Source organism: Sipha flava, unplaced genomic scaffold (assembly GCF_003268045.1).
Source record: "Sipha flava isolate LNK unplaced genomic scaffold, YSA_version1 104_pilon_pilon, whole genome shotgun sequence".
Taxonomy (NCBI): domain Eukaryota; kingdom Metazoa; phylum Arthropoda; class Insecta; order Hemiptera; family Aphididae; genus Sipha; species Sipha flava.
Genome location: NW_020271718.1, coordinates 1,938,598 through 1,955,942, shown reverse-complemented (window position 1 = coordinate 1,955,942; position 17,345 = coordinate 1,938,598). Strand labels below are relative to the sequence as shown.

The window sequence follows — 17,345 nt, the reverse complement described above, 5'->3', positions numbered from 1 at the left end:
AATGTGTATATAAATCATAGAACAAATTTAAATATTTACCAATATATTATATTACAAATATAAATTGTCATCGCGTCTGAAAATAGCATGCACATCGAAAATTTGACAATAAAATCATTTATGATGCTGGTTGGGACTTGGTAGTACCTAACTAATATCTAACTATTTATAATAAATACTTATAAATAAATGTATAATTAAAAAGTTAAGTAAGTATGACATATGAATAAAAAACATTGATGATTAAATAAGAATTTTTATTTTATTTGGAACTAAAAAGGCAGTCGTTAATTTTTCAAAGCAACAAATTCTTTTTTTTGAGCAACAAGTAATTGAACAAGTTCCTTTTTTTAAAAAAAGAACGAGAAGCCGAACAAATTCATTTTTATAAGAAACTGGACATACACTGGTACAGATGAATACTATGAAACACAAGTGTTCTTAAAAAATATATTAAACCATTTAATTTATAATCAATAATATAACAGACCAGAATATAAACTGAACAGGGTTGGTAGTATGAATTTTACAGTAGAAGGTAGGGGAGACGAACTATTAGAAAATAGTGTACCAATGATGCCAAAAAATAATATAAACACTAAAATATCACGGATTACCTGAATTTGCTAACCTAATTAGACAAAGAATATATTTTATTATTATTATTTATTTTTTTATCTAGACCTACGAGTATATTAAGCTTGTATAACTGTTATATAAATTAACTCTTAAAATATTAATTTGAAGTTATAATAATAAAAACTAAATAATAATTTTATGCAAATAAGAAAAGATTCTTTTTAAACTCGGTTATATTTAAATACGTGGCAGCTAACGTATTGATAATCCCTTTGTTTATTCACTAATATTTTTAAAATATAACTTGTTCCTCACGTTTTGAGTTTTAGTAAAGTCCTAGTCTCAACCATGAGTAAAACCATTAGAGATAACTTTTATTATGAAAATAATTGTCCAAACGTACTTAATATTTTTATCATAGTATTGATTTGCAATACAATTTTATAAGCGCAACAGCAGAAATTAATTCATTTTTATGCAGTTTTACATTTTACTAAAAAAGTAAGAAAAAGGAACAAAAAGATACTCATAGTATTGTCAAATCAATCTTTAACAGTAAATCCATTTTATATATACTATGGCGCAAAAGTGATGATACGGAGGGCGATTGACTGAAACTCGTAGGTATAAAATACAAATTTTCGAGGCAACCACAAATCTGAATGGCATAAGTTCAAATTTTTCTTTTAAATGACTCGTATACAATGTTTTTTGTGTACCTATATTGATTTGAGGATTGTTTGAAGGATATGGAGGATAAGGATATATTTATCTTACATAACAATATTGATTTCGATCAATAGGTATGTGAATTAATTTTTAATACATAATAGCTCCTATATTTCTATATTAGTTTTAAAATGTTCATTGTTAAATTTTTAAAAATCTTTTGGCCTTATTCAAAGTTAGAGTTTTAAAGGAGAGATAATTTAAAAAAGAGACCAATTCATATTCGCGTTAATTTTGTAAAAAAAAAATTAATTAATCCTATTCCGTGACTGGCTTGAAGAAAAAAAACCTAATTCTTCCCTCGTTTCTAAATAATGAACATTTTTTTTTATTTAGTAATTTTTGACAACAATGAAATCTAAAACTATAATATTAGGTATTTTGTATGATTAAATTGATTTTCCTCTTCTTCTTTACCTACAATGAAAAAAAGGTTCAGTAGGAATTACAAAAATGAAAAAAAAAAAAAATGTTAACTTTTAAAATAAATTTTGCTTCACATGAAACATTAAAAAGGGGTATATATGCATTAAATTCAATTGCAAAATTAAAAGTATGTATTTTGCCTAGAAAACGGCAAAATATGCAAAAATATACAATTTAAATTTTTGTATTTAAATTTTCATTAATTCATTATGTTTCAAAACAAATTGATATCTTAGTCAGATTACTCTACAATCATAATTAATGAATATGCAAATGCAACAAATCCCGAATAAATCACTTAGGTAAAAATACTATTTAAAATAATATACCTACTAAATCGTGGGTACAACATAAAATTGCACACATTTACTAGAAGTACATATTAAGGACAACTTAACAAAATTAATTCATAGTATTCCATAATAGCTTTCTTATGCCGTTTTTCCACTAAACGAACAAAACAAAAACTCGTGTTGAATAAAACAAAACTGGAACTTTTCGCAAACATATTGAAGACCGACGTGTTTTGCGACAGCTGGAGTTTTGTTTTTCATGTCTCGCTCGGAAGCGGTAACATCAAAAGGTTTCGATGTGCTTTGAAACTCGAGTCTGTTTAATAGAAACGATCGTGTTGTGTCTGTAAACGAATTACGAATTCACGAAATCTGAATACAAATTCTGTACTTAAATACTAGACTAAGTAAGTAAACGAAAGTAATAATGTAATAATATAATAATAATATAATTAATTTAAGTAATTTGGTGAATAGCCAGTGTTGTAAAGAAATTGAGTATTTGAATAAATGTATTCATTATTATATATATATATATATATAAAAATTATTATGTTTAATAATTAAATAATAATAATAATAATAAATAAAAACTCGTAACAACCAGTGGAAAAGGATCGAATACAAAAACCAAACTCGTACAAAATGTAGCCCGTTTGATGGAAACAAAAGTTTTTGTTTTGTTTCAATTTTTGTTTTTGTTTATCAGGTTGTAGAAGACTCAGACACAACATAAACACAACTGTCCGTTTAGTGGAAAACCGGCATTACTTCATCGTACTTTTAATAATAAAAAAATTCCTATGTAATTCATGAAAAAAAGTTTATGTTTTTATCAATTATTAGGTTTCAGGGGTTCTCATAACAAAAATGGCTGTTTAATAAAATATACTTAATTATTCTGAGATTTATTATAATATCAATACCTATGTATAAATTCATTATCGTATTACTTTTATTTTATTTTTTCATAAATCTATTATTTTACTTTTAATTTTAATATTTTATAATTTGTATAAACAATCTGTTATCATTATTATGACGTCATCCAAATAGTAATGTTGTAAACAACAAAAACTGAAAATTGATTAAAAAAATATTAAACTTTATTGAACATGAGTGTAAACGGGTTAGCTTAAGTTTCCTCTTTTTCGTTGTAATGTGTTAGGAATTAAAATTTAATAACAGTGTTAACATTTAATTTTATTTGTATAATATTTTATTAATTCGTTCAAAATGAGTGGTGGACGTCAACGTTCCATGTTCACAGTTCACCCAAATCAACAATCTGAATCAGGTATTCATGGCCAAACATATTTATTAGAAACACTTACCAACTGTACGGATCCTCTAAAGGCTATTGAGGAATTTCAAGTTGACAATGGAATACATTTACCATCTCTTCGTCAAATGTTGCCTTTACTTGATCTTCATGGCATCCGTCGTTTAGATTTTCATAATTCAATATTAGAAGCATTGCGTGATAAATTAGTTGCTCATATCGAAGAAATAGGGAAAAAAGAAGGACGTGATAGAGATCGTAAGCTTAAGGATATGTTAGCTAAAAGTTTCCCTTCAGTTCATGTAAAACAACTCAGACCCATTATAATGGCCATATTGAAAAATATATCTCATATTGATGATAAATACTTAAATGTACTAGTTAAAGACACTGAACTTTATAAAGATACTGACACAGAGGTTAAAAGACAAATTTGGAAAGATAATCAATCATTATTAGTCAATGAAGTATCTCCTTTACTAACACAGTATATTAGAGAAAAAGAAAATATTCTTTTTGATCACAACAATTTGGCAAACTTATTCTTTACTCCTTCGCCAAAATTGAGACGCCAAGGAGAAGTGGTACAAAAACTTGCACATATGATTGGATCTAGTATTAAGTTGTATGATATGGTTTTGCAATTTTTGAGAACATTATTTTTGCGTACTCATAATGTTCATTATTGTACTCTAAGAGCTGAACTTTTAATGGCCTTGCACGATTTGGAAATACAAGATATTATATCTATCGATCCATGCCATAAGTTTACTTGGTGTCTTGATGCTTGCATTCGAGAACGTAATGTTGATGTTAAGCGGTCTCGTGAACTTCAAGGATTTTTGGATAGCATCAAAAGAGGACATGAAACAGTTTTAGGAGATTTGTCTATGACATTATGTGACCCATATGCTATTAATTTTCTAGCCACCTCAACTATTCGAATACTTCATCATTTAATTAATAATGAAAATTTGCCACGGGAAAATCATGTGTTAGTTTTATTGTTGAGAATGTTATCTCTTGGTTTGAGTGCTTGGGTTATGATAGATACCCAAGATTTTAAAGAACCAAAACTTGATAGTCAAGTAGTTACCAAATTCATGCCTGCCCTGATGTCACTCATGGTTGATGATCAGGTTAGAGCGTTAAATACTAAAATGCCACTTGATGAAAGAGAATCTGCTATTACTATTATTGAACATTCCGGACCTGTTCCAGATGCTGTCCAAGCATATATACAAGAGAGTAGTGTTGCATGTACAGTTGCCATGTATTACACATTACATGTTGCTAAAGCTAAAGACAGATTAGCATTAATGAGAATACTAGGATCTTTGGCTAATTGCGATCATGACCGTGCTTTTGAAGATCCATTTCTTCATTTCTTGGTGGCATTATTAATTCAACAAGTTGAAGAATTTGCTGCGGAAGATTTTTGTACTGTAATATTTGATGAATTCTTTTGTACAGGACTAAGTAGAGAAAATGTAGTTAGACATGTATTAAAACTAGTATGGCATGTTTATCCAAAGTTACCACCAAGTAGATTAAGTACATTAACTAAAGTTTTACAACCAAGTTCTACACATGATGAAGCTGTACATAAACTATATACAGATTTTGTAGAAAAAATATCAACTGATACAGAACCACCACCAGAGCCACCAAGTTTTGATTATTTAGAATCACCATTGATGAGTGTACCAACACCATCACATTATTAATATTCTATTATGTATGTATATATTTTTATAGTGATAACAAATTCCTATTGTACAATAAAAGAGATTACCATATTATTTAAATTATTTGTATATTGTATAACCCTTAAACCTTTAATATAAAATGGAAAAAAATAAATAAATAAATACAACTAAATATTATTTAACAGATAGTTATTGGAAGGTTCAAAATTATTTTTATATAAGATGGTAAGCAAATTATTCAATATCCAAAGTAGTTTTATTTTCTTTTGTGTTGAGCTGAACAAGTGAACCATTAGGAGGTCTTTCTTCACCTTTAATCCATTTGGAAAATAATCTGAAAAGTAAAATAAGTAACTTAAACAAATGGTACATTTCTAATATATAAATACCAAACAAAAAATATAGGTATGAATAATATAAATTTATTAATACTTTTTGTTATTATTTAAATATTTTAAAATAATACAAATATTTTTTCTTATGAAAAATAACAAAAATAAAAATAATTTAAAGGAATCACAAAAAATATGTATAATAGATTTTTAAAAAATAATATAAAATAAACACCATGTAAAAATTAAATATTTTAAATATTTTTCACTTACTCTGCTACAAACTCTAATGGTGTCCAAGTTGTGGTATCAGCTTTAGGCATCCATTTACGGTTCATTGGTGTATCAAGAGTAACAGGCAATATTGAAAGAGCCTGAGCTCCTGTTGGTAAACCGCCATTTTCATCAGCCAAAGATTTTGTTAGATGATGTATAGCTGCTTTAGAAAGGCCATAGCCTATCATTCCTGGTGTAGGACCTAGAGCAGCTTTAGCTCCAGTCAATACTATAATGCCTCCAGGTTTTAAGTATTTAGATGCAATAGATGATGCTATAACTGAGCTCCAAACACTTTGTTTTAACATGAGATCGGTATTTTTTACAAAATCTATAAATATAATAATTATTATTTCTGTAAATAAAAGGAAATCTTTCATTTTGAACTAAAAACTATTTTATTTTAATTTAATTTACCTTCAGAACTAGAGCTGCCACCAGCCCATCCTCCAGCAACACATATTACAGCATCTATTTTATCAGATCCTAAAACTGAATCCAGTTCCTTCAAAATATCAGATTCCTTATAAAAAAAAAAAAATTAACTTAATGAAAAATGTAGATGTATTTTTACTGTATTAATTATAAGATAATTATTTAAAAAAAATATATAAAACATTTATTTTATATTTTGTAATAAATAATATTATATACATTTAGATTTAGTAATAGGTAGTTTGAAAAAAATTTAGAAGAGTAAAAAGACATTTTCAGTTTATGTCCAATGTACAAATAAATTTATACCTAAAACCATAATCAATACTCTATTTAATATTGGTTTACACGGAAATAATTGAAGTATGTATACATATTATCAAACACTGATAATCATGAAGCTGAAATTTTAAAAGGAAAAGTTTAAACATGAAAAACATTATTATGTATAAGATATTTATCGGTAAATTCTTTGGTTTTGTTAAAAGAAAAAAAAGAATATTAATTATTATTTTATTACTCAAGCATAATTTAGCTTAAATAATTTGATATAAAGTAAAATATGTATTGTCTTCTCTATATATTTAGGGTAATATCTAATACATATATAATTTAATTACTTGTTCTAATAATGAAGCATCACGTTTGACAATCACATTGGCGTTAGCATTATCATTCTGTTGTAAATCAATTGATCCAACCCACTGAAAATAAAAATATAAATAAATTATATAATTTTTATGACTGAAATACTGCATAAATTATCTTTCAATTGTATGTAATTTAATAAATATCTATAGTATTTAAAATATACAAATTAATAATTAAAAAAAAAATAAATAATTTTAGACATAAAATATCTAAATATTATATAATATTAATACATATTTCTGTTACCATTAATTAAAACTATATGATTTAAATCTGATACTTTGTTCAATATAAAATTTATTTTTATTATGATACATTATATCAATTTTATAATTAATAAATAGGATATAATTACTGATCAATTATTAAATATAATTAATGTATTACATAAATAAATTTGAATTTTTATAATTAAAAGTAATATGCATTCTCTATATATTTTAAAATATTTATAAGACCATGTTTAATTATTTTACAATTCAAAATATTTTAGCATTACACAAAAATAGAAATTCAATTTATTCAATAAAATTAATGTGATTGAAAATATATACAAAAATTAAATAATTATAAAAAATAAAATAAAAATACAATATATTTAATATGTGTGTTGTTATTATTTTAATTCACTTAATAATTTAAGTTAAATTAAAAATAATTTGGATATCATTGGTACATACATTACATTAAATTTCATCAGAAAATAATTTATAATTACTAATACATCTATGCACAGCAATAATCTATTGGTTTATAGCAATAATTGAGTTAAATACCCAAGAAGACATATTATACACCAACATAATTATATAATATGCTATGTAAATGGGTTATATTAAACTGTTATCATTAGAGTTAAAAATTCAGTAGTAAAATTATATTGAAATATTTAAGATATAGGTATAATGTATAATTTTCATTTATTTTTTACCATAAACTAACTTTAATTGTTTTTTTGCATTTCAGATAAAAATAATATTACTATAATTATAAATTAGGTTTTATTATAACGTATAGTAACTTGTAATTAGCCAAATAGGTAGTAATTTAGGATTATTTAAATTATTTAAACTATATATTATTTATACTTTGCAGTTGAATTTTAGAACTGATGTTAATACTTGATTACTTGAATTATATTGATTAATATTGTTAACAATATTTTGAAAACTAGATTTGTTTTTAAAATAAAATAAAATAAGTAATTTTAAATAAATCTTAAACTTTAATCTCTAAAATATGTGTCTAATGCGGAGAAAAATAATATGTTAATTTATTGCAAACATCAATTCAACATATTAGTATAGATGCTTTGAATATCATAATATATCATTCTAAAGTAGACAACTGGTATATCCATTGGATAATTATTTATAAAAGATTATAAATAAAATTATGGAAAAAGCCAAGATTATATTTGTATAGGCAGGTATTGAGATGACCTCGGATTGTAAAAGTATTATAACGGTCCACTGTTGCCAAATAGCGGCCAGCTCGACACAAGACGGAAATACTTTCATAAAAACATGTGTAAGACGCCGGTCACTGGTATAGTAGAACCCCATTCATATATTTGTTAGCAAGTCACAACCGCAGCCACGGTTCATGAACTGCATGGGTACACGAAAATCGGTACTTACGTATTTTTGAGCCGACAGGAACGATATACATGTCGAACCCAAAGCTCCTTTTCCTCCGTATACCAAAACTTTACCGACAGACATCGTAGCAGTGTATGGGCGGCTTATCAACGGTTCGTCCGTCGACTTATAGTGTACCTGGTAACCTTTAAATATAAGACGACGTGAGAAAATAACATTATTTTTAATTCATTACAACGTAATGAATGATGCTGCTTCGTCTTAGCCAAACCGAATCGCCGTACCTGTGGTAAGCTGGTGAGAGTGGCTGACAAGAACAACCGTCCGCCGCGAACGTGATGATGAAACTCGAATGTGGTAAACCTTGCGCTGCTCAAACGACCGCGACGGGCAACATAGAAAGGAACGCGCAGGAGACGATGAAACGACTGACGGTCCGGCAGCGCCCAACCCACCACCGGGTGTCCGTAAGGCGTTAACGTAATAACAGAATTATTTGAAATTCGCAAGGCTAAACGCGGGAGGTAGCTGCCGTCGCTACACGACGCATTCATGTGCACTGATAACATGCCTCGATATAAAAAATTAACTAATTATTATACACGCTCTGTAGGTGCATTTTATTGTATAATAATAACAGTGCAGTTTCGTGTTGTACACTATGTGTTAATATTATCGTCGGTGTCCAGTAGATGTAGATCGAACGATTTCAATCGCGTGAAGCTCACGAAAACAGCAATAATTGGTTTGATAAAATTTTAAAAAAAATCCGTCCGTTTTGTAGTCATAAATTAGAGTACCTACATAATACTTATTGGCTATTAAGATTGTTAATATCACGTAGGTGTTCTAGGTATTCTATCGCCATTCAAACCGAATTCGATTTTGAAACATTGCACCATTCGATTTATAAACCCAATTTTTGATTACCACAAACTGTATAGAGTTGACGGCGTCGTCATTTCAGAAAAAAATAAAAATAGTAATGTCTGTTATGTATATATACAGTTATAATTTGGTATATACTTTATTCATTGTATTGTTTGTTATTAATATTATTGGTATTAATATTTGGAATTTAAAAAATTGTGTAACAGAAAAGTGGTATTCAAAATATATGTAAGGTTGGTGGGGGAGAGGTGGAGCCCACGTGTCTGTGTTAAATAATTGCGCACGTGGAACACAGTTTTTAAATCGTTGGATTAAGCTTCTTTTCTTAATTTTTCCCAATCCGACCACAATATTTTGTTTCGTATACTCATAGAATATTATTAAGTATTATTTGATTTTAGATCCTGTTAGGGAAAAACAAAGGAATCCCAACTCTGTCGGATAAATAGCTGATCAGAAACCTAGGCCACTAGTTGGGTATGATCACTCTGGGAAAAAATAAACTGCTACCGAAGGAAGACATCAACTTGAAGCATCTGCTGACCGAATCGTACGAGAAAGGCGGCGAGAAATTGATGTTCGCTGTATAGTTCACGAGTAAAGTACTCGAATCTTGCTCGGGGAGAAGGTTCGACATGAAAAATACCTGGACGATTTCTATGATGAACAGTTTGTTCGAACTTTACGAGAAACTGGATGTGAAGCTGCAAGTGCGAACTGAAATCAAAATGCTGTGTAAAAAATTAAACATCAGACTTGAGTTTAATCAATAACACAAATTATACCGAAGAATATTTGAAAATAACTACAGTTGTGTCAACGATGAAAATCTGATGGACGTTCTGTCCATTAAAATATTTATATATATATATACTTATATGATATAAGACGTAAATTCTTTGATAATAAATGATTTAAATATAAATCACATTGCAGACATTTTAACAATACAATTAGGAAAGTAATAAATATCACAAACTACAATATAATAGGCATTTTATACATATACATTTTTTTTTTTTAATTTTTTATTAAGAAAGACAATTTACAATGTGTACACAATAATTACAATAAGCAAATTAGATAAAATAAAAAGAACAAAGTAACATGAATATCGTGTTGAGGAAGAAACCCAATGGTAATACCTCTTTTACTAATTTAATAGGTCTACACCATTTACGTTTTAGTCTGCGTGGCGGGTTTTTTGGGAGGGTAAGGGAGGAAATGTTTGATATTAATGTATTGCTATGCGTGTTTAAATTTTGGCGGAAACGTTTATACGTTGTTTTGGCTAATTCAAGAGTAGTTATTATTTTTAAGTCATTGTGCAAGGTAGTTTAAAACGTACCAGGGGGCTTTGGTTATTAACCTTAGCGTAATTGATTGAAAAACCTGAATTGGTCTGATGATTGAGAGCTTTGCTGGACCTTAGATTGCTATTCCATAAGACCGGACTGGTCTTATGATTGACTTATATATAATACGTTTGTTTTGAAGTGTTATTTTGGAGCAGTGGCGTAACCAGAACTTTTAATGTACGTGGCTAAATAATCCAACAGGCCCTTAATTTTACAAATTTGGAAAAAGGAGTTATAATGAATTGCCTACAAAAAATAACCACCTACAAAATTCTGCCCTTTAAAGTTACAAACGATTAAAAACATGTTTAGTGTAATATTATTTTTATAATTTTAAAAACTTTACATTGAAAACTAAAGTGCAAATAAAATTACAATTTTCAATTTGTTTTTTAATCCCTTCAGCTTCATTTCGTACATTTAACTTCGAGCTGCAAAGTATAAATTTTGTAAGCTTTTTGAATTTCAACAAATCTAATTTTAAGCGCAAAAACTGCATCATAACGACCAGCTATATATATAACCAGTGCTCGGGACTTATAGCACATAAAATCATTAAAATAAGCGCTAAAAAACATAATTATAAGCAATAAAATAAGCATTTAAAAATTTTAAAATCAAGCAAAAATATTTATTCAAAAAAAAAAAAAAAAAACTATAAAATTCTAACTAAAAAATCAAATCAAATAAAAATAAATCTTCTCTTTCAAGACTTTAAGGATTTTGTAGATTTTCTAAGGGTTTTATCTGAAAAATAAAATGTAAACTGTTCTTTCTGTTTTTGATCATTTTGACGTTTAATACTCAGTTCTATTTTCAGCGTTTTATATTTTATTTTATATATTTTATATATACAAAAATGCTTCGGACGGCGACAAACTACGCGACAACGTAGATAAGAAGAATTATTTTTATTTTTAATGTTATCAAAAACGACTTTGCTGAAGAAAACTATAAAAACATTGAAAAAAAAACTGGTCAAATAAGCAAAAATAATCAGAAAAACTGAAATAACTTGATATACACTTCTATAGCACTCTGCTACATTTTAAGTCAATCCATAAAAATAAGCAAATGCTTTAATTCCCGAGCCCTGTATATAACTATAATGGTGATTTGTTTTTGAATTTGCTATAATTATTCTTGATAGGCCCTCTAAATTCGTGGCCCGTGGCCCATTTCCCGTCATGCCACTTTACCGGTACGCCACTGTTTTGGAGTTTAGGAGTGGTCGGAGGAGGTGAAGTCTGTTGTTCGATGATTTTCTTTTTTCTTTTAGGTGGGGGCCCCAGGTTAGTATTTTATCAAGTGTTATGCCTAAGTACTTGATTTTGATTTGGACAGGGATGGGGGCGTTGTTTATAATTAATTGAGGGCACTCACAGGGAGATTGTTTTAAAGTGAAAGTAACTTGCACAGATTTTTCTGTATTCATTTTTATTTTCCATTTTTTGGCCCATTCTTCAATTTTATTAGCATGATCCTGGAGTTCAGCTGAAGCTAGGATAGGATTTGGACTATAGGAAAGAATAGCTGTGTCATCAGCGTATGTTGCTAAAAGGGTGATACTAGATTGAGGGATGTCTGCTGTGAATATATTATATATATCAGGGAATAGATCACTACCCTGTGGAACTCAAGCATATATTGGGTGAGTAGATGAAATATTGTTACCCTGTCGTACGACAAACGAACGATTTTGTAGGTAAGATTTGATAATAAGATAGTAGGGAGCTGGCATGAAAAGTTTTAATTTGTATAGTAAGCCATCGTGATAGACTTTATCGAATGCTTGAGCAATATCTAAAAAAAGTCCGGAACAGTATTCTTTATTTTCGAGAGCAGTTGAGATTTCATCAATAAGACGATGAACTTAATAGATTTTTGAATGCCTGTTTCGAAAACATACACACTTATGTCATAAATATTTTTTTCACGTGAACGTGAACGTAAAGCACTTTACATTATATACAGTAGATATAATAGATACCATAGATAATATAAGTATATTCTTATATTATCTATAGGTCATACTGCAGTAGAGCTGTCGTTATGAATTAGTGTCGTTATATACTCTCCTTATCTGAATACAACATAAACTATCTACCAACATTGCCAGACGCTAGAGATAACAATATTTGGCAATAAATCACTATGTAAAGATCTCATTGTTGTTCATCCGTACAATAAACATTACTATTAAAACAGTGTTTTTAGATTTTAAGTATCTTAATCATTTTGTTAACTAATTGTAAATAAATGAGCTACCGAAAATATTTACTTAATATCAGTATTTATTTATATATATTTGTAATGAGTTAGCTTGTTAAAAATATTTTATTTAAATATTGTATTTGCCTTCATAAAGAAGTAACTTGTGCTAACTTTTACGAATTATTTCTAATGAATATTTACACAGGTAAAAGTTCAAAAAATTAATTTATTTAAGTAAATGTTATAGTATATTACTTTTTATGTCTTTTAAAATTTGGTATTCAGTAAATGTTATTTTAATATATCATTGAAACAAGTATATTATTATATTATGTATTTGCGCCAATACTATGTTAATGGATAATACTACGAAAATTAATCTACTTTATTGATTTTAGACTTTATCATTTTAGCAAATGACTACTTTGAATAACATTTTAAGATAAATACTTTAAGTAGTTATCATTTTACTAATTTTGACTAATTTTAAGTATTTTTTTGCTTTATAAAACATGTTTTATTATATAAGATTGTCTTGGTTTATGGTAGGAGGAAGAATTTATTCTATTTCAAGTAGGTATTAGAAATTAAGTAATTTTCTGTAAGCTTTTTTGTTAATAATTTTTTATAATTGGACAACTTCATTTTTTTATCTTATTACTACTTACACATAATACAAATAAAAAATAGAATACATAAAAAGTATCTAAAAAGTGTTAATAAAATATATTTTATATATATATTTGTTTACTAATACTTATAATTTTTATTTTATTATCCTTAATTCTTCTAAATCTCTTAATTCAATTTTATTCATCCTAAATAATTAATTAATAGTAGGATGTTAAATATTAATTTAATTTTTAGAACTGATAAAACAAATTTATTTTACATAATTATGTTATTTATGATAGTAAATGATATAAGTACATTTTAAATGAATATAACTAGGGAACGGATTTATATGCACTAAGGATCATCAAAATATGCTCCCAAAAATATTGTAATATGCTTCAAAATATACACTTAATATTAAATCAAAATTTTTTTTTTTTTAAATAATGTAAAAATTTCACAAATATTGTAACACAAAATTGAACGATTGGCTTTAAAAATATCTATATGATCATTTATGTATGTATGTAAACTACTCCTAATTAATGTTTTTACTTTAGGTATTTTAAAGTTACGAACGAATAATAAAAAAAAATTTCTTGGAACAAAAACTACAACAGTTTTATTTATAAAAATATACACACAAATGCACACACTGACTGATTGGTTTACATAATTTCATCAAGTTCATGTGTATTAACTCTATTATATGAATTTATTTATATTAATATCATATGTATATACTCGTATGTTGCATACGAGTATGTCATTTTATTATTGGCTATATATCTTACGTATGTTATAAGAACAAATTCTTCAATATTATTGTATATTTATAGGACTCCATAAGAAAAAAATAATTCAATCACCAAAAATCTTAATAAAAATGTGACTATTTTAACAACCAAAATACCTTGGATTATGCTATAAACTGCATATAAAATGATTATTAATTATACTATATAAATAATAATAAATATTGTTAAATATATCAATAAATCTGACTTACATAACATATTCATGGATACATAAAAATATTTAATTAACAAAATGTTCTTACTAAAATAGTATTGATACTACTGTATTTTATATTTTAATGTTTATTTAATATATTAAATTATTGCTTGTAAATAAAAATACTTTATAATAAATAATATTAAACATTAATATTTGTATAAGTATTAAAATTTTATTATATTATTATTGATAAGTGTGTCTCTAGTGATACCTATTTATGTGTTTGAAATTATGCTCTAACAATTATTAGTTCTAATCTAAGAATAAAACAGTTTTATAAAACATAGTAATATTTTTCAGATTATTCACAAAAATGCCCAGATTGCCGCAAAAGTTTTTATTCTGCTACATCCTTATTAGTTCATTTTTTTAGTCATGTCAGTGAAAAACAGGTTGGAAATACTATTAATAATGAAAATAGTTCTGTTCATAGTAAAAAAACTGAAGATAATAGAAATAATGGATCTTCCAAACTATTAAATTTTACAAAAGATGAAACTTTTAATCCTTGGAAATATTGTCTGGCCACTTATGAAGAAAATATTGATAACTCAATAAAACCACTTAAAAAAATTAAAGTACATAAGAAAAAAAAAGAAAAAGATAAGACTTTTGAATGTAGTTTATGCAAAAAAAAATTTGGATGGCCAACTGACCTTAAAAGGCATTTATTAATACACACAGGTATTACATTTTGTTCGTAATTATGTTGATGGTAATTTATTTTAAGTATTATAATTGTGTAATATTAAATTTCTGTAGTAAAAGTTAAACAACTATAATTTACATAATCTCAATAAATGTTTTAAATGTCAAATACTGATTACTTGTCATTTAAAGAATTTGTATATTGTAGAGACTAAACTATATACTTTTTCGTGTATATTGTTATATTATAAAATAGGATTTATTAATTAAGATTAATAAGGATTAGTTAATTAGATCCTTAATTAGGATTTTGTCATACTTCCCTTTCAAACGTTAACAGTAATGAGTAACACAGTTAAAATAGTTGGAATTTTAGATTTTGCTGATGATATATTTTGGAATTTTAAAAATATGTAAAATAATTTAATAAAAATATAAAATAAAAAACAAATACCACAATACAGAGAATAGAACCACAACACACTTTTTAATTTTGTACTACACTCAATTTTAGTCCTTGGCATATTGTATAATCTATACCTAGTGAATAAAAGATTTTGATGCAAACTAATTTCACACAACTATTAAATTAAAATATTGGTTTTGATTTTAATTATTTATTTTAATTATATTATAACATACCAATTTTATTTTATAGAACAAAAAAAAAAAATAAATATTGTAAAAATATAATGAATTAATTTAATTCAATTGTTATTTGTTTATTAAAAGGAGAAAGGCCATTTAAATGTAACTCATGTCAAGCAGCATTTACAAGAAATTTTTTACTTCAAAAACATTTTGTTCGGGCTCATAAAAGGGTATCTGAAGATGAATCCAAAAAATTAGATAACCATGTACATGCCAATGTTGCTGAAATAAAATTAAAAATGAAGGAACTAGAGTGCCAAAAGGAACATAGTAAGTCTGTTCCTGACAGTAATGATCATTAACAGTTTTTTGATTTATATGAACTATTTCTCCTCTATAACTATGATTGTTACCAAAAAACTTATTCATAGTACAAATACTAAAGGAACTACTTATTTTTAGTAGTATTATCAGTCACTATATTTTTCCTAGAAAATTGAATTAATGTGATAAAATTAAATTTATTAACTAAAAGTAATTTTGTTGTAAAATTTGCCCATACTTATTTCAAATTTGTGAAAGTAATTTTGAAAGTAGTGATGTAACTTAATTGTCTTAAATGTCAAGTTGATCACTTGTCATGGTTCATAGCTATTGTAGTCTGTAAACTATAATGGCTAGTTGAAATGATTAAATATATTTTAGTTCCTGAAATTTATAATTTAATATTCTAAGTAGATTATTATCCCTTCTGCTAAAATTTAATTTAACAATTTTCTGAAAATAAAAATCTGTTTTCCTATGAATTTTAAATTATAATATAAATCTTAAATAGAAAATTTTTATGATTTTTATTTGTAATAAAAGTATTTACAGTACAAAATAAAACTAATAAAAATATCATAAAAATTTACTTTAATACTAAAAAACTTATAACTTATATTCATAAATCCAATTGAATTACTTCTTATTATTATTTGTTACAAAATATACTTATTATTTCATAGTTTCATCAGAAATATTTGTTAGTTACACATTTCTTTCATTTCTTTCTATGCTTTGAGTATTCTTTTCTATTAAAATTAAATTTTTTTCTTTAAAAATTTAAATAATATTGCTATTTATGGTGTTTGATTCATGGTATTTATTTTTATTTGTAGCGTACTAGTCTGATCTGTTATTAATTTGTTATATTCATATTAAAATAAATAATAATATATTCTGTGCAATACCTTTAGTAATTTAGTTTATTTAATATATTTAATATATTATATATATATAATTATAAGTATTAGTGTCTCTAATACCGAATAATACTTTTAAATTAATCATAATTTTTTAGTTATGTCATTATTACATATTAAAAATAATGTTGGTATCTGTAAATGTTTCATGCTGTTTACTAAGTGAAATATTCATAACATAAATATTTACTGTATTATGTAAATGTTCTTGATATTTTTTTAATGTATAAGTTATTTATTGGATAAATTAGTTTAAATGAAAATAATTAATTTTTATACATTTATTTTTCCTTTACATTGATTTTAACTATTTAGTAAATTAAATACTATTCTTTAATTATATGGAAGTGAAGTCGCTAACAGATGTCCTAGAAATTGTGAACAGTAGGTATGCAGTTTAAAACATCTTTCAGTTGACTGACAAATTTGTGGTTTTCCATTTTTAACAAGATTC

General features: G+C 26.1%; 4 protein-coding genes across 4 annotated transcripts; 2 read left to right on the top strand and 2 right to left on the bottom strand.

The window, feature by feature from the left end:
• Positions 1 to 2,154: 2,154 nt before the first annotated feature.
• LOC112684230 lies at positions 2,155 to 2,819 on the bottom strand. The gene is made up of 2 exons (XM_025555628.1): positions 2,632 to 2,819; positions 2,155 to 2,371 (listed from the first exon to the last, which is right to left on the bottom strand). The coding sequence occupies exons 1-2, from the start codon at positions 2,759 to 2,761 to the stop codon at positions 2,166 to 2,168; spliced, it is 336 nt and encodes a 111-aa protein (XP_025411413.1). The 5' UTR covers positions 2,762 to 2,819; the 3' UTR covers positions 2,155 to 2,165.
• Positions 2,820 to 3,111: 292 nt separating this feature from the next.
• LOC112683479 (negative elongation factor B) lies at positions 3,112 to 5,117 on the top strand. The gene has a single exon (XM_025554534.1). It carries the CDS (start codon positions 3,264 to 3,266, stop codon positions 5,034 to 5,036), a length of 1,773 nt encoding a protein of 590 aa, XP_025410319.1. The 5' UTR covers positions 3,112 to 3,263; the 3' UTR covers positions 5,037 to 5,117.
• A 69-nt stretch (positions 5,118 to 5,186) lies between these two features.
• Positions 5,187 to 8,799, bottom strand: LOC112683487 (dihydropteridine reductase). The gene is made up of 6 exons (XM_025554541.1): positions 8,598 to 8,799; positions 8,353 to 8,498; positions 6,682 to 6,765; positions 6,044 to 6,149; positions 5,624 to 5,957; positions 5,187 to 5,352 (listed from the first exon to the last, which is right to left on the bottom strand). Exons 2-6 carry the CDS (start codon positions 8,434 to 8,436, stop codon positions 5,253 to 5,255), a joined length of 708 nt encoding a protein of 235 aa, XP_025410326.1. The 5' UTR covers positions 8,437 to 8,498; positions 8,598 to 8,799; the 3' UTR covers positions 5,187 to 5,252.
• A 4,043-nt stretch (positions 8,800 to 12,842) lies between these two features.
• LOC112683260 (zinc finger protein 28 homolog) lies at positions 12,843 to 16,342 on the top strand. Its single transcript, XM_025554189.1, has 3 exons — positions 12,843 to 12,981; positions 14,709 to 15,092; positions 15,789 to 16,342. The coding sequence occupies exons 1-3, from the start codon at positions 12,966 to 12,968 to the stop codon at positions 16,007 to 16,009; spliced, it is 621 nt and encodes a 206-aa protein (XP_025409974.1). The 5' UTR covers positions 12,843 to 12,965; the 3' UTR covers positions 16,010 to 16,342.
• Positions 16,343 to 17,345: the final 1,003 nt, after the last annotated feature.